The following is a 22,976-nucleotide window of genomic DNA, read 5'->3' as shown; positions in this document are numbered from 1 at the left end:
TTTAAAAATGCTTTTGCTAGAATTTTTGCTATCAACATTGACAAAGTAAACTGGTATTGTGCTAGAATTAATACACAAATCAACTTGAAGACTATTATTCCTACTTTATGTGGATTGGATATTACTTTTTTCTTCTAGCTTTAAACATCAGAATATTCAGTTTCAAATTTTTTTTTAGAAGATTTTATTTATTTATTTGACAGACAGAGATCACAAGTAGGCAGAGAGGCAGGCAGAGAGAGAGAGGAGAAAGCAGGCTCCCTGCTGAGCAGAGAGCCCAATGTGGGGCTCAATCCCAGGACACTGGGATCATGACCTGAGCTGAAGGCAGAGGCTTTAACCCACTGAGCCACCCAGGCGCCCCTCAGTTTCAAATTCTTCAGAGGCAATTCCATCACATGCCAGATATATAGTAATACCACAGTGTTTAAGTTGAAAACATTTATTCCCTCAATCTATTATGCAACAATAAAGCAGGGTACTAAGCCTCAGATGGACCCTTGAAGATGTGCTCTTGCTGGTCTCTGAGTAGGCAGAAAATGTGTGTGTTTATGTGTGTTTATGTGTGTGTGTGTATGCACGCGCAACATAAATTTCTACTGTGCTGTGAAGTCCTATTACTAAGATGGGCATCAAGAGTTCTTCTAGAACTATGACTGATTAAAAAAAAAAAAAAGAAAGATTTATTTTGAGAGACAGACAGACAGACAGACAATGGTGGGGGGGGCGAGCAGAGGGAGAGGGAGACAGAATCCTTAAGCAAACTCTGAGCATGGAGCCTTATGTGGGGCCCAATCCCATGACCCTGAGATCATGACATGAGCCAAAATCGAGTCAGACACTCAACTGAGCCACTCAGGTGCCCCTTCATGGTTTTTTAAGTCCAAGTTTTTTAACTTCATTCTCAGCTATGCCAGATTCAATGGGTCATTCTTAACTCCCTAATTTTCTCCCTGATGCCATCATCAGATAAAAGCTGAGGGGACTACTGTGCAAAGAACATTGACGAGGAGCTCTGAATCCCTTACTGGGTGTGACCTGGGACAAAGACCACAGTGAACCTCAGTTTCCTTATATAATCTCCAAAGCACTCCCAACCTGCTTACTAGTGATTTGAAGATCGAAAGGATTGAGCTGTAGCACAGGTCCTTCATGCTCTGGAAAGGAGACTCCACTAGACAGACACAGATCGTTTGCACCGTGTGTCACAGTTCTAACATTCTCCATTATTCCATCTTGCCTTCGTAACTTCCTTTTTTTTTTTTTTTTTTTAAAAGATTTGAAGCAGGCTCCCCCCTGAGCAGAGAGCCCGATACGGGGCTCGATCCCAGGACCCTGGGATCATGACCTGCCTAAGGCAGAGGCTTTAACCCACTGAGCCACCCAGGTGCCCCTCATTACTTCCTTTAATAAGAAGAGGTGCTACCCTCATTTTAATAGAAAAAGTGAGAAGCTAAGTGATTTGGAAGGCACCTAAACTACAGCAGGCAGAACTCAAGCTCCTGCCTCTGGCCTGGGGCTGTTCTGCCACCCCAGCCCCTTGCCTCTGCACACGAATTATCCTCCCCGCCTGCCTCTGAGAAGTGCAGGTTACTGCCATCTTTCTCTAGGACCAGACATTGACATCTAGACAGCTGGGAGTAAATGCCTCATCTTCAGGACAAAATGCCTTATTTGTCAAATCCTAAGTGAAAACGTGGGGAACACACTGGTATGTGGCAGCGTGTCAAGAACAAGATGAGACACTTCCCTGTAGATCTTATTCAAGCCCCCTATTGCCCAAGTTGGCCCAATGCCTAAAAAGCAAAAAACACAAAGAAGGTTTATAGGGTCAAAGGCTTATTGGCTTGGAGAGACGTTGGCAAAAGTTCTTAAACATAGCAGTAGATTCTGCTGGCCAACATCTGCAAATGGCCAATAGGCAGAACTTCCGGGAGAGGACAAATGTGACTGTGTGGCCTTAATCAGCAGCGGGGTGGACAGCCCAGACTTTCTGGGGGGATAAAAAAACACTATGTACAAGACGCAGAACCAAACCGTGCCCTGCAAGACAGCAACGTGTAAGACAAAAGGAGCTGCAGCATCTGTCGGCAACCACCAGTAAAGTCTTCTGCTGGAAGATGCTCTGGTGATGCATCACTGGGGAGTGAGGCTGATCTTACTGGGAGAGGAACCACAGACGTGAACAAGGTGGTACCATAAGCCAGAAGGCGAAGAGCCAACATCTGTGGCAGCAGGAAGCTCTGCAACTAGAAGCACCCAGAAATCCTCCGGGCTCAAGGTTACTTGTGGATCTCTGGGGGTACTTGGGGTCTGTGATTTTTTTGTTTTGTTTTGTTTTTAAGATTTATTTTCGAGCAAGAGTGAGTGAGCAAGAGAGAGCGCACACAAACGAGGTGAGGGAGAGAGGGAGAGGGAGAAAATCCCAAGCAGATGCCCTGCTGAGCATGGAGCTTGATGCGTGGCTTGATCTCATGACCCCAACCGAGAGCACACCCCAAGAGCTGGATGCTCAACTGACTGAGCCACCCAGGCGTCCCCACTCATTAAGTTCTTAGCCAAAGGATCCCACAAAGATTCTCAGTAGAGAATACTTTGTATACTTTCTTTTTTTAAAAGATTATTTATTTGAGAAGACAGAGCACACACGTGTGTGTGTACGCGAGCAGGAAGGAGAGGCAGAAGGAGCGGGAGAAGCAGGGCTTGATCCCAGGACCCTGAGATCATAACCTGAGCCAAAGGTAGAAGCTTAACTGACTGAGCCACCCAAGCGCCCCAGCAGAGAACGGTGTGCTTTTAAAAAGTGAAGTAAACCAACACTTTAAAGGAGGCATGTTTACTGAAAACCTAGTGATGAAGAGAACGCTTAAATTAGATTTTCTAGAAAAGGCAGCAAAAAATAAATTACTCTCATACTTACTGATTGAATATTCTCCCAGAAAAAGTAAAAATTCTGAACAGAAAGGTTTTATTAAACAAAAAACTAAAACTAGAAGGGACCTTGTTACAGACCTAAATATACCCTTGTGTTTTCATGAGCAAGTTTTAGATAAAAATCAATGGACAGAATGACATTTTCAAACATTTTCAATCTCCAAAAATCTTAATTCCTCTCCATGATTACTAATAAGCAATACAAGACAAAATGAAGACCGTGGAAACACATTAAGACATGATCTTGAATTTCTCCCATCTGATGGTGATTCTGGGGAAGTGTATTCCCCAAAACAAAACCTCTCCACATACATCTTTCACCATAAAAAGCTTACATCTTTAGCCACAGATGTGCCTTCTCAACTACTTGGCCAGCAGCCCAAGCATCCACTTCACAGAGCCTAAAACCACGAGATGAGCGTGTACAATCAAATGTGGCTCTCTGCTATCGACACTCCTGTTCTCCCTCCCTCTTCATGAGTCCAGCGCCTAAAGCATGCCTCCTGCCTGGATTTCGTGACTAGAAGCCACGAAAATAGGCAAGGTGTTACATTATTTAATGGAGAGATTAAGGTAGGAAGAGAGAGGCTGACCTTCAGGGGTTTGATCAATACATCTCAAGGCTAGGCTGACACAGGCAGTCAAACAAGAAGTTGGTCAAGATGCTTAAGAAACCTTCTTCATGTCCATTAGATTCACTGCTCAAATCTAGACCAGCTTCCTAAATGTAAAAGTTACCAACACAGAAAAGGAATTCTGCTGGCCTTAGAATATCACTAATCTGAGGAAATGGGAGTCGAGCTACTGATTTTGCTCTGGCTTTGACTGAACTGAACATATAAGGTATTATCAAGCAATGGAATATCAGAAGGGAAAAAAAAACTCCACAAAACTTGCCCTAGAAACAAACTAGCTGCTGCTGTAAATATATAAGGGACATTACGGAGACTAGACGTTATAAAGGAAGGAAGAGGGATTGGCCTCTCTATCCCAGCACATCCATGTATCAACATACTGGCAACTGGGCACCCAAATCTACCACATGTGACTAAATCAAGAAATAAGTTACTCACCACTGTCAGAGGAGTCTTCTTTTTTGGAACGCATCTTTCTTTTTCTACCACGTTTACTCTTCTTTGTTTCCCCTCCATTTTCCCCTTCTACACCATCTGGACCAGCACAATTGTCAGCATGTCTTGCCATGGTATTCTAACGGAAGAAACAAAATCTTCGTTCATGTTACTAAAAAAACTGGTATCAGAAATTAGAAGTTCTCTTACTTTAGTTTAATAAAATAAAAATATCGGGTATTTGTGATGAGTCTGAATGTTCTAGTATGTGCTAATAAGCACATCCTGAACATGCTCTCCTTATTTCAAGGGAAATGGTCTCCATCTGGAAGAGGGAGAGAGAACGAAGGAAGGAGGGGGGGGGGGGACAGAGGGAGAGAGAAAGGAGGGAGACAGAAAGACAAAGAGAAAGGGAGGAAAGAGTCCTTCAAAAGAGGAGGGGCTGGGTCCTCTCAGCAGCCTTCAGGCGAGAGGAGCACAGGAGGACCGGTCAGCTCCCTGTCCTGGGCAGACCTGACTAACATGGCCCCAAGGGAAGACCCAAGAAAGACCTATCCAGATAATGAGTCCCCCCAACCCTCCGCTTCAGCAGAGGGTTCACACATGTACAGACAACCCTGAGGTAGGGACGAGTGGCCCTTTCCAAATGGGAAGGCATCTCTGTGCTTATAACCTCAGTGGAAAAAACTGCCCTGCTTTGCAGTGGTAGATCGAGAACATGACATTAAGAACCCTGATAAGGGAAGTGAAGTTCTGACTCTCACCCGGCGTGTAAAGGTCTTCCCACACTTCGAACAGACAAAGGCCGCAGGGACAAAGTTGGGGTCATGATAGCGTTTGAAGTGCATGTCGAGGAGCTGTTTCTGGCGGAAGGTCTTGTCGCAGTGGCTGCAGGCGTAAGGCTTCTCCCCGGTGTGCGTGCGCTTGTGCATGATCATGTGCCTCTCCTGAAAGACAGCAGGTGCGTGTGCGGGGGGAGGCCTCAGAGCCCGTCATGGGGCTGCCACCCCAGCCGCCATCTGCATGCATACGGTAGACAGGCCTCTGTCTCCGAAGGTCTGGGCTCAAAAGTCCTTGTCCAGAGGACGAAGTTATCTTACTGGGGTGCAAAACTGCTTCCTTAAATCCCAGGGTACAGACAGGCTCCCTCCCGCTGGGCTGCTTGTCTAGAGCTCACCCCTAAGCCCCAAGACCATATTCTTCCCTTCTCTCAGGTCCTGGACTTATTTCCTCCAGTTCTGAGAAAGCAGTCAGTAGTCTGCATGAGGGAGAGGTAAGCTGTGCCTGAATAAAACATCAGCTGGAGACTGAGGTGATAAAATCGAGGAGTGAGACCTTTGGTGATATTCCGCACAAATCAGTTTGAAAACTGCCATTCTTAAAAACAGTTACCATATACGAAATTTAAAACCCTCTGATGATATCTGACACTAATAAGGAATCAACTGCTTTTTAACTATGAAGGTCTCTACCTGTCTGCAAGCGTAATCACACTGGTCACACTTAAAGCGCTTCTCGTTCTTGTGTGACTTCTGATGCTGGATGAGGGCATAGCGCTCATGAAACACAGCATCGCAGTATCGACATTTCTTGCCTTGCTCGATGTAGGAATGCTGCTTTCGCAAGTGGACACCTGAAAGCGAAACAGAAAGCCCAGTCTAACTTGTGAAAACAACAAACAAGTACCTCAATAAATTAATAATACGTCCTTCTTTGCTTCTTAAAATCATTACTCTGGCTGCTTTCCTAAAAGTGAATTAAAAGGCAAAAAGAGAGGCGGAAAGACTGGTTAAGATATGGAAACAGGACAGGTGAGAGAAGATGGTGGCTTGGAAGGAGCAGGACAAACTGATGAGAGACCCAAAAAGCAGCATCATCGGGATTTATTCACTGACTACAGAACAAGAAAGAAGGCGGCTGCCAGAGATGGCCTCCAGGTTTCTGGCTTTGAAAACTGAGCAAGCAGCTGGGGCCAGGGGGGTTTTAGACCTTCGGTTTTGAACACGTTAAATCTGAAATGCCAACGAGAGCAACCAGGAATGGCAAAGGCTAGATAAGCCTAGCTCAAATGAGAGATTTAGAGTAGGAACTGGAGCTGTTGGGATTTGAATTAGACCATAGGAGCTCATGAAATCACTAAGGCAAAAAGAGAAAGAAGAGTACAGATCACACTTTAAGAAAGCTAACAGATAAGGCCAGTGGAAGGAAAGGGGGTTAAAATAAGAGACAGCTAGGAAAGAACAGTCAGAGAAAAAAGCCATCAGGCTATAGTGCCACAGAAGCCAAGGGAAGAATGTGTTTTGTTTTAAGATTATTTATTTATTTATTTGACAGACAGAGATCACAAGTAGGCAGAGAGGCAGACAGAGAGAGAGGGAAGCAAGCTGCCCGCTGAGAGCCCAGTGTGGGGCTCGATCCCAGGACCCTGAGATCATGACCTGCGCTGAAGGCAGAGGCTTAACCCACTGAGCCATCCAGGAGCCCCTTAAGTGTTCTTAACACAAAAAAATAAGTGAAAAACTAGGAATTGAAGTTTCCATGTACAAAAATTTCCAACTTTCCAAATTATGTTTTTTTTTTAAAGATTTTATTTATTTATTTGACAGAGAGAGATCACAGGTAAGCAGAGAGGCAGGCAGAGAGAGGAGGAAGCAGCCTCCCCACTAAGCAGAGAACCCGATGTGGGGCTTGATCCCAGAACCCTGAGATCATGACCTGAGCCAAAGGCAGAGGCCCTAACCCACTGAGCCATGCAGGCGCCCTCCAAATTAGGTTTTAACAGGAAAAATTAAAGACTTAAAAAAAAAAAAAATCAAACCTAGACAAGGAAAACTTTCTTTAAAATAGGAGAAATGTAAACATGTTTAGAGTCGAAGGGAAAGATCTAGAAAACGAAGTGTGAACATCAAGGTAAAGAGACAGTCCATGACGGTATGAAAGCTCGAGAGAAGATGAGAGTAGGATCAAGGCAAAGGCAGGTAACAGCCACAAATAAGAAGAGTGAGGCCAAGTGTCTTGTAGCAAATGGGCAAAGAAAGGATGAATCCAGATAGGTTTGTTAAGTTTGATAACCGAAATTTGGGAGTTTCAGTCTGTTGCCTTAACTTTCCTTATGAAGTAGGAAAACAGGCCACTTACTGAGACCAAGGAGGCAGAGGAAAAAGGGGAGGAAAGATCAGAGGTTTCAAGAAAGTACAAATGATTCACCCAACTCTGAACCGTCTCACGGTGTCTCCCACATAGCAGGGACCTATACATCTGTGGAATGAAGCAATGAATGAACTCACTAAAGAAAATGGGAGCACACCTGACAGGGACAAACAGCTGGACTGCCCAGAAACAATAATAGCTCAGCTGCATTTGAGATCATGGATTTATGCTGCTACCAATCTGCTTCACTCAAAGTCACATCACATCAGACTCAAAGGGGGCCAATACTAGGGAACGGAAATGAGGGAAGGCTTTTCTTTTTTACTCTCTACACACGATTATATGAAAGCCTTTTATACATGCATGTATTATTTCAAGTAACTTTTTTAATAAAATTTTATTTTATTTATTCATTTGACAGAGAGAGAGCAAGAGAGCACAAGTAAACAGAGCAGCAGGAAGAGGGAGAGACAGAAGCAGGTTCTCTGCTAAGCAGGGAGTCCAATGTGGGCTCAATCCCAGGACCCCAGAATCATGACCCGAGCCAAAGGCAGTCGCTTAACCAAATGGGCCACCCAGGTGCCCCTCAAGTAACTTTTAAAAAGCTTCAACTTCCCCTTCTGGTCCTATGATAAAGACCTAACAGTGAAAGACTTTCTTCCATGTGTTCTTACTAAATAATTGTAGCAACCGTGTAAGGCAGTTACTTTTCCTAAAAAAATCAGTTGAATTAAAAAAAAAAAAAAAAAAAAAAAGAGAGAGAGAGACTTAGAGCAGTATTTGGGGGTGAATCTTGACTCTAGTAGGTCAGTCTCCAAAGCCCATGCTTTCCTGTGTCACAAAGTGATAGATTTTAATTATAGTGTATTAGTGTGAAATCAGACTTCCTTTAAAGAGGAAACACAAACTTCTTTGGGATTGGCTTTGGGAGATAACTATTATCTGACAGCTCCTAAGCAATTAAGTTCCTCATTATGTAGGGCCTAAAGGGCATCATAAAGATACAGAATGTCCAAGATATCTATCTGTATCATACAACTGAATAATTTTAAAAACTTAAATAATCCAAACAGTGGCCTAATAGCTCAGAAACACTGCCATGAGATATTACTTAGATTTTAGGCTTCTGTACCATAAGAACAGCAAAATTCATTTATCAGAGGGCAGTGCCTCTTAAATCTTTCTAACAAAGTCCTCTCAATAGCAGGGTAGGATGAACAAGTGACCTATAGGTCTTATATGGAGCCTAAAGTCCTCTGCTTCAAACTCATGGTTTCATCTTAAAAATGTGTATCAAATGTTAACATAAATAAATAAAATTACACCTTTAAAAAGTGTATGCTAGCTGCATTTTGTTCAGTATGGTCACATTAATATGACAATGTTTTTTTTTTTAATTTAATTTAATTTTTTTTTTTTAAGATTTTTTTTTTTTAATTTATTTATCAGAGAGAGAGAGGGGGAGTGAGCGAGCACAGGCAGACAGAATGGCAGGCAGAGGTAGAGGGACAAGCAGGCTCCCTTGCTCAGCAAGGAGCCCGATGTGGGACTCGATCCCAGGACGCTGGGATCATGACCTGAGCCGAAGGCAGCTGCTCAACCAACAGAGCCACCCAGGCGTCCCTAATATGACAATGTTTTAAGACACCAGCTAAACTGCATAGCTTTACTCAGCTAAAATACATATGGTTTGGTCAATTCATATGGTTGCTGTGAACATCAAATGGGTTAAAAAGGTAAAACAAAGTAATAAAAGACGTTTGGTAAAGTACAATTTACCTAAATATAAATTTCTTTTTTAATTTTTTACTTATTTGACAGAGAGAGAGAGAGCACAGGCAGGGGGAGAGGGGGAAGAAGGCTCCCCGCGGAGGGGGGAACACGGAGCTCAATCCCAGAACCCCTGGCATCATGACCTGAGCTGAATGCAGATGCCCAACCAACTGAGCCACCCAGATGCCCCTAAAAATGTTTGTAAGAATCATATTCAAGGGGAAAAGAATAATATTCATGAAGCAATACATTTTGGATAGAGAACAGACTGGGGAAATATTTTTATCTCTTAAGTAGGAAAAACAAAGGAAGACATCCAGGAGACTATACCTTTATGGGCCCAACTACAATTTCTACTGATAAATTCTGTCTCTGTATAAGCTGTAGTTTAATTATGCACAGAAATACAGTTATCATCCAACCAATAAAAAAGTCTAATTACTTAGGAAAGTACTTATGTTCTGAGAAAAATGAAATGGACAGACCTTAGTTTGAATCATACTATGTCACTTCCCTACTGGAGATCTGAACATTACCAGTGAGGGTTACTAAATAAAGGTTTACTGTTTCCTCTCATTACAGCTCCTTTTAATTTATAAATGACCTATATTCAGGAAAGAATCTTGTCAGCTGACTGCAGTGAGAGAAGGAAGATAAAGACAGATAGTAAGCAATGGCTATTAGTAAGTGGCAGGCCATTCACTTATACAAAACTTAAATAATTCAGAAAAGGAAGTTATTTATGATCTTCCTATTTTCACAAATAGTCAAAATTACTTTTTAATTTGCCACCAGCTAATTTACTTACCCAAATCACTTTTTCGGGCTATGACGGTATCACAGTGGGGACAGTGAAATTTGGCCACATTTTCTGTGTGCTTCTGTAAAATGTGCATCTTCATGGTACCACTTTGGGTAAACCGAGCATGACAAATATAACATTCATAAGGTTTTTCCCCTTAAAAGGAAATACAGAATGAATAAATTAGATGAAATGAGCACCATCATTTTTTTAAAGATTTTATTTATTCATTTGACAGACACAGATCACAAGTAGGCAGAGAGGCAGGCAGAGAGAGAGGAAGGGAAGCAGGCTCCCTGCTGAGCAGAGAGCCCGATGCAGGGCTCAATCCCAGGACCCTGGAATCATGACCTGAGCTGAAGGCAGAGGCTTTAACCCACTGAGCCACCCAAGTACCCCGAGCACCACCATTTAATTGGAGGGTAATTCAGGTGGTAATTCAGCTGCAATCAGGTGGGAGAAAAGCTAAGCTAGAGAGAATCCTCAGGTGTTACCCAGCTAGCCCAAGCCTCAGGCTGGGCTCATAGCGGTTCTTAAGAGATGACAATCAAGTCCTAAACTGCTCCTGCTAGCTCTGCTCCACCAGCTCCACCAAAGTCACTCACATGAGAGAGAGAGAGAGACAGACAGACAGACAGAGAGACAGAAAGAGAAACTCCTGTCTTCGGGGGACAGGAGATGGTACAACAGAAGGACCTGCAAGTTGTTCTTTTTCAGTTATCTTTACATCCCACATGGGGCTTGGATTCATGACCCTGAGATCAAGAGGTGCACACTCAACCAACTGAGCCAGCCAGGCATCCCTACAAATTTCTCTTTTTTTGGAAAAGACAGTATGGGGAAAACTGAATGAGCTGGGTTAGGTAATCGACCCAGACTTCTTATAAGAGTGAAACTTCCCATTCTCCAGTGTATATTCAGAACAATGAATTCAGAAGATATGCCAGAGAAGCATTTGTCAATTCCATTATTTTTATGCCAGCTCCCATTCTGATGAGCAACAGGGGTGTGAGGTGGTTTACAGGGTCCCATGGGATCCAATGAAAAGCAGCTCATTAATACAAGGAGAGAAGATGTCCTACCTGAATGAGTTCTCATGTGCCTTTTCAGCTTGTATGTGTCCCTGCTGGCATAACTGCACAAGCTGCACTGGAACGGACGCTCCCCAGTATGAGAGCGAATGTGACGTTTCAATTTGCTGACCTGAAACATGAAAGCACATCGACTGTAATGTGAATGCTATGGGTTAGGCACAAAAGCTTTGCTTCTGGGCACTGAAGTTCAGAATACAGAAAAGGTCTAAAATATAATATTCCTTCCTCCTTATTTGTAACTTTTATTTCTCAAATCCTTATAATCCAAAGAGGGTAAATAAATGGATAGGGCATAGATGACTCAAGATTGGTTATTAATAACTATTCAAGCTGGGTGAGAGATTCATGGGGGTGTATTATTCTATTTTGTCTATTTCTATATACATTTTCTGCTTTTGTATAGATCTGAAATTCTCTGTAAGAGCTGAAATAATCCATGCTTATCTACAGATCACTTTCCTTCCAGATACACAGGCATCAGATATATTTTATCCCTAAATAATTTTATTGCTATTAGAATGTGAGCCAGTTTCCTGCTATGTATCATAAAGGTAAGTTACTGGCTTCTGTGTATTTGTCTTGTATCTGGCCACCCAAATGAACTCTTACTGCTCTAAATTTTTTTTTTTCAGCAGATACTCTTGGATTTTTTGGGATAAGCAAGTATATCTGCAATACGTTAGTTTTGTTTTACCATGTATAATTCATTTCTTATTTAGCTGGGATTTCCAATACAATGACAATGTTGAAGCAATAAAGGTAAGAACAAATGTCTTGTTGCAAATTTTGATTATTTACTTATTTTTAAGTAATCTTATACCTAATGTGGGGCTCACAACCCTGAGGTCAAGAGTTGGATGCTCTTCTGAATGAGCCAGCCAGGCACCCGGTCTTGTTCCAAATTTTAATGGGCATACTCCCAATGCTTAAGTTAACTGGAAAGGATTGACTGCGGGTTTCTGGTTTAGAGTAAAGACATTTTCTTCTACTCTTAAATTGCTAGGACTTTAAACAGTAACGAACACTAAATTTTATAGTTTTTCAGTAATCTGTAGGAAAGATCACATGGTTTCTCTTTAACCTCTCAATGTAGCACACACCAATAATGTTCTGATGTTCAACTCTCCTTGTATTTTAGATATCTTCTATTTAGTAATCATTTATTTTTTAAATATATTATTAAATTTGGTGAATAATTTGATTTAGTTTTAGTTTTCTGTGAGAATAAGATACCCTTTCCTTTTTGGTAGCATTCTTACCCAGTTTTGATAACGATATAGCCTCCCCCCCCCAAAGTAGGCTCCAATGCCAGGCCTCAACTTACAACTATGAGATTGAGAACCTGAGCTGAGATCAAGGGCTGGACACCTAACCGACTGAGCCAAACAGGTGCCCCCAAATTTTCCATTTTTAAATGCGCTGGGTACAGTTATTTGTTTCTTTAATGTTTCATACACCTTACCTATGATAACATGTGGTACAAGTGTTTTTTAAAATGGGTACATCTTTCACATTCATTACAGTTTTAGTATTTTGGGTGGCAGGGAAGGGGAGTGGGAAAGTTAATAATTTCATAAGATTTTCTATGTCATCTTAAGTCAGTATGGGTAGTTTTTATCCTAATACTGGAATCATGGTCTTAAGAGAAGAACCAACAAGTTGCTCAACACTCACTTCTACACTGGCGTAATCGCACATGGAACACTTAAATGGCTTCTCATGGGTGTGTTTATAACGACGATGCCGCACCAATTCTCCACTAGTCACAAAGGCCATGTCACAGTCTGGGCACTTGTGAGGACGAGTACCTAGAGAAAAGGGGATTATAATAGGAAGAAAAGATCAAGGGCACCGTTAATGACAGTTCAATGTCTGATGGAACTGCAGCATGAGGCTGAACCCTGGTCATCTCAATAAACTTGCACTAGCCTGAGAGTAACTCCAAAGCAACAAGTCAATTGAATAAAAAAATCTGCCCCCCCGCCCACTGCTTTTTTTAAATACTCATGGCAAGAATTACTATTAAACTCCACTCAGTTGGCCAGAGACCACTGTAGTGATATTGAAAAACCTGTCCTTCATGGAGCATATTACCTATACTTGTGAGTTCATTTGCTGGCCAAAAACCAAAATCATTTTTATCCCTAGTTTATGAATTCTGATCACTCTGGACCAAAAGTCTGTTTCAAAAATTTTTTTTTTTTTAAGATTTTATTTATTTATTTGACAGAGAAAGATCACAAGCAGACAGAGAGGAAGACAGAGAGAGGGAAGCAGGCTCCCTGCTGAGCAGAAATGCGGGACTTGATCCCAGGACCCTGAGATCATGACCTGAGCGGAAGGCAGCGGCTTAACCCACTGAGCCACCCAGGCACCCTCTCTTTTTGTTTTTTAACAAGGTTTTATTTGTTTGAGAAAGAGAGTGAGAGAGAGAGAGAGAGAAAACGTGTGAACGTGTGCACAAGCAGGGAAAGGGACAGAGGGAGAGAGGGAAGCCGACTCCCCTGCTGAGCAGGGTACTGGACAGCGGGCGGAGGGGGGGGGCAGTCAGGGCTCAATCCTAGGACCCTGGGATCATAACCTGAGCCCAAGGCACATGCTTAACAAACTGAGCCACCCACGTACCTGATTTAAACTCTTGATTAAAAAAATATAGAGCACCTTGGGACACCTGGGTGGCTAGGCAGGTTGAGCATCTCTTTTTTTTTAAATTAAGATTTTATTTATTTGACAGAGATCACAAGTAGGCAGAAAGGCAGGCAGAGAGAGAGGAGGAAGCAGGCTCCCTGCTGAGCAGAGGGCTCGATGCGGTGCTTGATCCCAGTACCCTGGGATCATGACCTGAGCTGAAGGCAGAGGCTTTAACCCACTGAACCACCCAGGCACCCAAGATTACCGTTTTTATTATTATTTTTTAAGATTCTATTTATTTGACACAGAGAGAGAGAGATCACAAGTAGGCAGAGTGGCAGGCAGAGAGAATGGGGGAAGCAGGCTCCTGGCTGAGAAGAGAGCCCGACTGGGGGCTTGATCCCAGGACCCCGAGATCACTACCTAAGCCGAAGACAAAGGCTTAACCCACTGAGCCACCCAGGTGCCCCAAGATTACCGTTTTCAAAAAAATAATCTCTACACCTAATGTGGGGCTTCAACTTATAACCCTGAGATCAAGAGCTGCATGCATGCTCTACTGACTGAGCCAGCCAGGTACCCCTTAACAGATCTCTTTCAAACCTCCATTTCTAATATTCTGTGATCTGAATGTCAATTCATAGAATATTTAAACATTTTTACAAACAAATAATATACTTTTTTTCCTTTCCCCTTTTACTGAAGGAATCTTACTGTTTTTAGTAGGTCTTCCTCACACAGCAGCCCCACAGTATAAGTGACTGATTACATTAGTGGATCTTCTCTAGTCACTTTACATTCTTTTTTTTTTTTTTTTTTTTTAAAGATTTTATTTATTTATCAGAGAGAGAGGGGGGAGAGAGCGAGCACAGGCAGACAGAATGGCAGGCAGAGGCAGAGGGAGAAGCAGGCTCCCTGCCGAGCAAGGAGCCCGATGTGGGACTCGATCCCAGGACGCTGAGATCATGACCTTAGCCGAAAGAAGCTGCTTAACCAACTGAGCCACCCAGGAGTCCCTAGTCACTTTACATTCTAAACAGATCATTGGAAATAGGCGCAGGTAATGACGACAATAAGGAGATAAGCTGACAGCAGAACACAGTGCTGTTTTCATACACAATTACTCAAAAACCATGGACCAGCTTTAATTGTGCACTGCAGGTAAGGGATGACAACAAAGTAACTCCGAACACCAAAATCAAAGGAAGGCTACCTCTGAGAACAGAATTAGAAAGTCACAATGTAATGAATGGGACCAGCCATCTGTGGAAAGCATTCTGAGATTGAGAGACCCCTCAAGTGGGAAGTATGACTAAAGTATGATAGTAACTAAGAAATTTCAAGGAATGTTCATTTGCTCAGTTTGCTTTTTTATTATCACTGGGGATGTAGGAGTGAAAGACAGAGTTCTTGTCTTTAAAAAAGAGTTTGGCAGTACAGAGAGTTAAATAAAACAACAATTAACGAGAAGGAAAGCAGGGTCCATTTCTGTTAGGATAAACTGTACTGAAAACCAACAAGAATTTCTAATGTTTACTTACCTAGTACTATCTAGGGGACAGAAAGAAGCCTGCTACTGGTAGATATAAGCATGGCAATTGGGAAAGGAGCAGACACTGCTGTACAACAGAGATTTTCATTGGGTTGCACCACATGATTGCTTGTGTCCCTCTGCTCAGGGTCCAAGCTTACCAAGTCACCCTTCAATCATGACATCTTACTGATATAGTCAAGGATGTCCCCTAACATGCAATACAACTGCATTCAGAAAATGAAAAGGTGTATTCCTCATAAGAAACTGATTTTCTTTAAAAAAAAAAAAAAAGAAAAAAGAGAGAGCGAGCGAGTGAGAGAGAGAGCGCATGAGCATGAGAGAGGGAAAGAGAGCATGAGAAGGGCGAGGGTTAGAGGGAGAAGACTCCCTGCCAAGCAGGGAGCCTGATGTGGGACTCAATCCTGGGACTCCAGGATCATGACCTGAGCCAAAGGCAGTCGCTTAACCAACTGAGCCACCAAGGGGTCCAGAAATTGATTTTCTGATTGCATCTGACCCTTTAGAGTTTGATTAGTATGAATAAGTTCTGCCGAAAGAGCTCTGAGCGACTAAACGGACCACATTCTTATTTTCAAACCTGAGGACTAGACCATGACACACTGTGGCCGCATCAAGCACTCCCATTTTAGGAAGTACTATTATGTGGCCAAACGCTTTTACCTAGTTACATGCCCTTTCATAGTGTCTTCCAACTACCAAATGAAGTATTTTATCAAGTGTCTTGACTAGAAAGCAGAGAAATAATGAAAAGGGACCAGATCGTATTAGCAAAGAATATACTAATGCACCCATTGCTTACAGGCCAAACTTAACTTGGTCATGCTCAGTAGACTACCAGCCCATCAAATCAAAAACAAGAGCTGTGTTAAGTGGAGAATGTGGAGAGAGGAGAGCTACTCTGCATCAAGACTGTGTGAGATAAGTTTCTATTAATACTAGTAGCAAATGCCAATACTCAAAGAGCAAAGAATCCAGAAGAGAACCTAAAGAGAGCTCCAGCAGTCCCTCCACTTTAGTGACTCCTGGGATCTGACCATAGCCAACATGATGCTAATATAGAAAATTAAAGCACAGGGGCACCTGGGTGGCTCAGTCCATTAAGCATCTGCCTTCGGCTCAAGTCATGATTCCAAGGTCCTGGGATCGAGCCCCACATCGGGCTCCCTGCACAGCTGGGAGACCACTTCTCCCTTTCCCCTCTCTCTGCCTGCCATGCTTCCCCTGCTTGTGTGCTCTGTCAAATAAATAAATAAAACCTTAAAAAAAAAAAAGAATATTAAAGTATGTATGGAGCACAAATAAGTAGGTGTCTGAACTGCTAGAGTAACACCTTCAACTTTCCTTTCTGAGGTTATGAATTACTTACCTTTGTTGAAGTGAAACAACCAGAAACCATGGTTTTTACAATAGCAGAGTTGTGTTGCTATTTCTAATGTTCATCCTTATAATGCCTGGCAACTGTTGCCTGGGAATTTTGGGGGTCATGTTTTGTCACTGACGTTAAAACCTTAACAACATAATGGTGATGTCCTTTAGGAAATATTACAGGTTAATGCCATAGATTAGTTTAATTAGTTAATGCCATAGATAATTTTTTTCTGGATCACCACCCTTTAACAGTTTGGATTATTTTCCACTAAATTTTCTTTACATTTGTCTATAAATTCATCTGCTTATAATAAATCAGGATTACAGCATAAGAAAGAACAAAAATCATTCTTAACTTCCCACCTGAACCAGCCTGGATGATACTCAAAACCCAAGTTTTAGCCTTTGCTATGCTGTAGCCCCCAACATTCATATCCAGCACCTGTGTGTGTGTTAAGGTGATTCCTCAGGAGGGTGACTGTTCTGAATGCCCTGCCACAGAGATGGCACTTGTGTGGTCTCTCATCAGTGTGACTTTTCATGTGACGATCCAAATTTGAACGCCGTGGACATGTATAACTGCAAAGCTCACACTGGAATGTCTTCTTTACACCTATATGAAAAACAAAACACTTACTTCTTGCAAGGTTTCAAAGTGTTAAGTTTACTCCTAATGTTAAATTTCTACAAATAAATTTCATTAGTCTTTTTAAACTAAATCCAACTTAAGTCATATTGTATTGTTACTATTTCATGCCACTAATAGATTTGTCTTCAGGACTTAAAATGTCCTGAATGTGGAAAAACTGTTATTCTGGCTAAAAGGACTGGTACCCAGCTCATGATCTTTATTAAAAAAAAAAAAAGAGGAAAGAAAATTCCATTTACTAAAAAATAATTTACATACACCCTTATTTGCTTTATCCCAAAATGACTATGAGAATACAATGGATAAACTCATTTTACCTTTCTTTTTAATTTTTGTTGGTTTTGGAGGCTTCATGTTACCAACCACTTTCTCTGCATTAACCTCCGATAGCAGACCCTCCTGCTGCTCTTCCTCAAAATCGTAGACAGACACATCCACATCTTTGCCCTCCTCTGTGTAACGCAGTTTGCTCTTTTTGGTTTTCTTTGTTTTTTTGGCTGGTGGCTGATAATCTGGGTCTTTTTGCCAACTAGGATCTTCTTGAGGTGGAAGTTCTCCTTGCTCTAGTGTCTCCACCTCTCCATTGGCCCCTACTTTCACCACTTGAAACCCTTCAGGCAAAGGTAAGGTGTGACATATCATAGGTTCGCTTTCTGCAAGGCCCTCTTTAGACACTTCATTCTCATAAGCCCCCTGAAGTTCTTCTACTGAAGTGGTGGCAACAGGTACAGTCACAGGAACGGGTACTTGGACAAGCTGAAGCTCTCCTATGTTTATGGGCTGTTCCTCCATATTTACAACCTGCAAGGTTATGATCTGGGTATCGTCCACAGCAGCCTCTGCTTCCGGAGCGACTGTACCCTCCATTACTTCAGTCTTCATCTGAAGAAGGGTGGGATCCAGCTGTTCCATCATCACCATCTGTACACTGCTATTGACATCCTGGACCACCTCACCCCCATCAGTCTGGTTCTGGGGCAGGTGGCAAGTGTCCTCTTCCTGGCCCCCTTCCCGGCGTCTCTGGTAAGTCTTTCTTTCCTTTCCTTTAATGAAAGTTTCAGACTCTTCAACAATGGCTTCAACCGCCTCACCTTCCATTTCCCCTTCCTTTATTAAGGGAGAACACAGATTGTTATTTATTCTTTCATTCATTCCACAGATTATTTAAAATAAAGCTTGTCTAAGTGAAAATATATACATTTTAAAACAAAAGGACCCTTGAAAAATGAATTAGGAAATCAATGGTTGTTAATATTCAAAAAAGACAACAGGTATTATGAACCTCCTGATGGAAAAACAAACTACCATTATGAAGAAGTCTTATTAAACAAAACAAAAAATCTGAAAATAATCAAGTCTCTAAATCCAACCACCAATTAACAGGAAATTGGTGGCAGAATTTGTTTCTTTTTTAAAGATTATTTATTTGAGAGAATGTGTGTGCTTACAAGCAGTGGGGAGGGGCAGGGGAAGAAGCAGACTCCCTGCTAAGCAAGGAGCCTGATGAGGGGCTTGATCCCAGGAACCCGGAGATCGTGACTTCAGTCAAAGTCAGACACTTAACCAACTGAGCCACCCAGACGCCCTGGTGAGAGAGTATGTTAAATTATATTACCGGGATGAAATCAGTGTAATTGTGACTGAAGGAAACTCTGCAGGATTGATTACCCAGTTTCTTCAGCAAATAAATCACCAAGACAAAAACGAGAAGGATAGAGGGAGAATGTACACATCAATGGTTCTCAACCTGGATGAATGCCTCCAGGGGACATTTGGCAAGGCCTGTGACATTTTTGGTTGTCACTACTAGGGTGGGTGGGCCACTAGCATCTAGTGCGTAGAGGCCAGAGATGTCACTAAGTACTCTGCTATGCACAGGTTCAGTCCTCCATAACAAAGAATTATTATTGGTCCATAAATGTCAATAGTACTGAGGTTGAGAAACGCTGACAGACAAAAAGAGATCTAAGAATTACTGTACTCGGGGGCTCCTTGGTGGCTCGGATGGTTGGGTGGCTGCCTTGGGCTTCTGTCATGATCCTGGGGTACTGGGATCGGCCCTGCGCTGGGCTCCCTGCTTCTCCCTCTCCTTCTATTGCTTCCCCTGCTTGTGCCCTCACTCTGCAAATAAATAAATAAAATCTTAAAATAATAATAATACAATATTGGGGCACCTGGGAGGCTCAGTCAGTTCAACTCTCTCTCTTTTTTTTTTTTTAAAGATTTTATTTATTTATTTAACAAGAGAGAGACACAGCAAGAGAGGGAATACAAGTATGGGGAGTGGGAGAGGGAGAACAGGCTTCCCATGAAGCAAGGAGCCCGATGTGGAGCTCGATCCCAGGACCCTGGGATCACAACCTGAGCCTAAGGCAGCTGCTTAACGACTGAGCCACCCAGGCAACCCAGTCAGTTCAACTCTTGGTTTCAGCTCAGGTCATGATCTCAGGACCCTGGAATCAAGCTAGGCATAGGGCTCTGCACCCAGCAGGGAGTCTGCTTGAGACTCTCCCTCTGACCCTCCCTTTGCTCACAAGTGTGTGTGCACTTTCTCTCAAATAAATAAATCTTTGGGGCACCTGGGTGGCTCAGTGGGTTAAGCCGCTGCCTTTGGCTCAAGTCATGATCTCAGGGTCCTGGGGTCGAGTCCTGCATCGGGCTCTCTGCTCAGCAGCGAGCCTGCTTCCCCCCTCTCTCTCTGTCTGCCTCTCCATCTACTTGTGATTTCTCTCTATCAAATAAATAAATAAAATCTTTTAAATAAATAAATAAATAAATAAATAAATCTTTAAAGAAATACAGCAGACGCCTGGGTGGCTCAGTCAGTTAAGCGTCTTCCTTCAGTTTCAGTCATGGGTCCAGGGATTGAGCCCCGTATCAGGATCCTTGCTCAGTGGGGAGCCTGCTTGTCCCTCTCCCTCTGACTGCTAATCCCCCTGCTGTGTGTGTACTCTCTAATAAATAAAATGTTAAAAAAAAAAAAAAAGAAATACAGCAATCAACCACAACATATGGACCTTTCTGGATCCTGATGCAAACCAACAAATTATTTAAAAAAATAGGACATGAGGCAATTAGATTCATCTCTGGATTTTTCCCCCCCCAGTTCTGGGTATTTGATGATATTAAAGAATTATTAACAGAACTAGTTCAAATCCTTTACATTTCCTGTATCTATTAATAAAAACACTGGCAGAGGGCTTTGCTATTTTTAGCTAAATTCTACCTTAGAAAATATCCTATCATAGTGTTTTCTCACCGTTTTCTTGGATCCAGACTCCAATGATCCTGACTGTGGCTACCACACAACACTACCTCCTGTGTCATACCATCAATTTGACATTCATGTATCTCTCCTCTGTGAGACCATGAATTCCTTGAGGATAGGGACCATGTACAACAAGATATTTTTGCTTAACAGCACTATGACTAGGTTGGTAGATACTGCTAACTGAAGATAAAAAAAAAAAAAAAAAAAAAAAAAACAACCCAGGAAAAGAAAAATGAGCCAATTCATAGTTTCTGGCTCTTAAATCTTGTGAGTACCAAAGTACCCAGACACTTAAGAGTAAAATGGACCTGAACAATCATCTAATTCACAAAATAATTGAAGTATATACAAGGTTAATTCAAAATTAAAGTGTTTTGTATTCTTGCCCTAATCTTAAGTGAAGATTTTGGTACTTCCATTAGAGACACATTTCTCTATTCTCTGTTGGGACACCTTAACACTGTACCCACACAGGCAGTTAGAACCACCTACAAGGCAGTATAAAGACCACAGAGGGACAGGTGAGGCCTGGTCCTGCATTCAAGGAGTTGCTATCTGTTTTACTTATTTATATATATATTTTTAAGATTTTATTTATTTATTTGACAGAGAGAGATCACAGTAGAAAGAGAGGCAGGCAGAGAGAGAGAGAGAGAGGGGAGCAGGTTCCCTGCTGAGCAGAGAGCCCGATGCGGGACTCGATCCCAAGACCCTGAGATCATGACCTGAGCCGAAGGCAGAGGCTTAACCCACTGAGCCACCCAGGTGCCCCCGTATTTTTTTTATAATATATTTTTAAAAGACTTTATTTGACAGAGAGGGATCATAAGCAGGAGGAATGGGAGAGGGAGAAGCAGGCTTCCCACTAAGATCGACGTGAGACTCGATCCCAGGATACTGGGAACATGACCTGAGTCAAAGGCAGCTGCTTAATGGCTAAGCCACCCAGGCACCCCATATTTACATATTTTTAGAAATTTATTTAATTAAGTAATCTCTATACCCAACGTGGGACTCGAACTCACAACCCTGAGATCAAGAGTCACATACTCTTCTGAATTAGCCAGCCAGGCACCTCTAAGGAGTTACTACCTAACTTAAGGGACAGAACAGGTACTATGGTTTAAGGTAAAGCAGGTAGGTATGGAGAACTCAACATAACCAATGTGAACTAGTCACACTGTAAATTCTCAACAGTCCCATGGGGTTGGTGCTATTACTGTGTTGGACAGCACTGCTATATATCTTTGTTACTCAAAGTATGGTCCAAGGACCAGCAGCAATGGCATAACCATGGAGCTTATCAGAAGCACAAAACGTGGGCACCTGGGTGGCTCAGTGGGTTAAAGCCTCTGCCTTCAGCTCAGGTCATGATCCCAGTGTCCTGGGATTGAGCCCCAAGTTGGGCTGTCTGCTTGGCGGGGAACCTGCTTCCCCCCCTCTCTCTGCCTGTCTCTCTGCCTACTTGTGATCTCTGTTGTCAAATAAATAAATAAAATAGAAAAAACCCCCCCAAAAAAAAACAAAAGACCCCACAAAACTTCAGGCTCTATTCTTTTTTCTTTTTTTTAAAGATTTTATTTACATATTTGACAGAGATTACAAGTAGGCAGAGAGGCAGGCAGAGAGGAATGGGGAAGCAGGCTCCCTGCCGAGCAGAGAGCCCAAAGCAGGGCTCGATTCCAGGACCCTGAGATCACGACCTGAGCCGAAGTCAGAGGCTCAACCTACTGAGCCACCCAAGCACCCCCTATTCTTTTTTCTTAATTCTTTTTTTTTTTTTTAAGATTTTATTTACTTATTTGACAGACAGAGATCACAAGTAGGCAGAGAGGCAGGCAGAGAGAGAGGAGAAAGCAGGCTCCCCGCCGAGCAGAGAGCTCGATGTGGGGCTTGATCCCAGGACCCTGGGACCATGACCTGAGCCGAAGACAGAGGCTTTAACCCACTGAGCCACCCAGGCACCCCTTAAACAATTTTTTTTAAGTTTTTTATTTATTTAAGTAATCGCTACACCAAACTTACAACTCTGGAGCTCAAACTTACAACTCTGAGATCAAGAGTCATACACTCTTCCAACTGAGCCAGGTAGGTGCCCCTTCAGGCTCTCCTCTTGACCCACAGAATCAGAACTTGCAATTTAACAGATCTCCAAGTGATTTCCTACATTAAAGTTTGAGAAGTACTACTTTATACCACTGCTCTTCACAGATTTTTTAAAAAGAGAATTTTCAGGCCAGGAAGGTCCCCAAATTAGTACTCCAACAAGAATGGGTAATTCCAAATGCTAGAATTAGGGAGCAGAGAAAAAGCCCATCTATCTTGGTGACATTCTTGGGAAAAGTACCAAGCAGAGAACAAAAAATTCATAAGCCAGAAATGCTAATACTGACCCTGCCAGACAATCACTACATAATCCCACGCTATTTAGATATCTTCTATTATAAAACTGGTGAAGGAAAAACATTTAATCTCTGAGCTCTGTCGGGTTGTAAAAAAACCCATCTCCCCTCTGGCTTGAACTTGTAAATATAAATAACTTATAAATAACCTGCTATAATAACTTGCTATAATAATCAAGTCTAACCTAAAAGAAATCACTGGAATTATAAACCAGGTAGAAAAGAAATGGTACAAGGAGTACAAACAAACCAACTGTGTTGCCAGGGAGCTGAGCAG

The 22,976-nt window shown here is 42.3% G+C and overlaps 1 protein-coding gene across 3 annotated transcripts in view; it reads right to left on the bottom strand.

The window, feature by feature from the left end:
- CTCF (CCCTC-binding factor) overlaps positions 1-22,976 on the bottom strand; it is a 54,012-nt gene that overhangs the window by 2,974 nt on the left and 28,062 nt on the right. For all 3 annotated transcript variants that reach the window (XM_059383145.1, XM_059383144.1, XM_059383147.1), the window contains 8 exons: positions 17,344-18,133; positions 16,820-16,990; positions 12,498-12,631; positions 10,812-10,932; positions 9,736-9,885; positions 5,477-5,637; positions 4,769-4,951; positions 4,008-4,143 (listed from right to left, as the gene is read on the bottom strand). In XM_059383145.1, coding sequence (XP_059239128.1) covers positions 4,008-4,143; positions 4,769-4,951; positions 5,477-5,637; positions 9,736-9,885; positions 10,812-10,932; positions 12,498-12,631; positions 16,820-16,990; positions 17,344-18,124 — 1,837 coding nt within the window. In that variant the 5' untranslated portion in view covers positions 18,125-18,133. The remainder of the gene's footprint in view (positions 1-4,007; positions 4,144-4,768; positions 4,952-5,476; positions 5,638-9,735; positions 9,886-10,811; positions 10,933-12,497; positions 12,632-16,819; positions 16,991-17,343; positions 18,134-22,976) is intronic.

This window comes from Mustela nigripes, chromosome 17 (genome assembly GCF_022355385.1).
Source record: "Mustela nigripes isolate SB6536 chromosome 17, MUSNIG.SB6536, whole genome shotgun sequence".
In the NCBI taxonomy this organism is placed as follows: Eukaryota; Metazoa; Chordata; class Mammalia; order Carnivora; family Mustelidae; genus Mustela; species Mustela nigripes.
The sequence above is the reverse complement of the archived record's forward strand: the minus strand, read 5'-3'. Positions and strand labels throughout refer to the sequence as shown.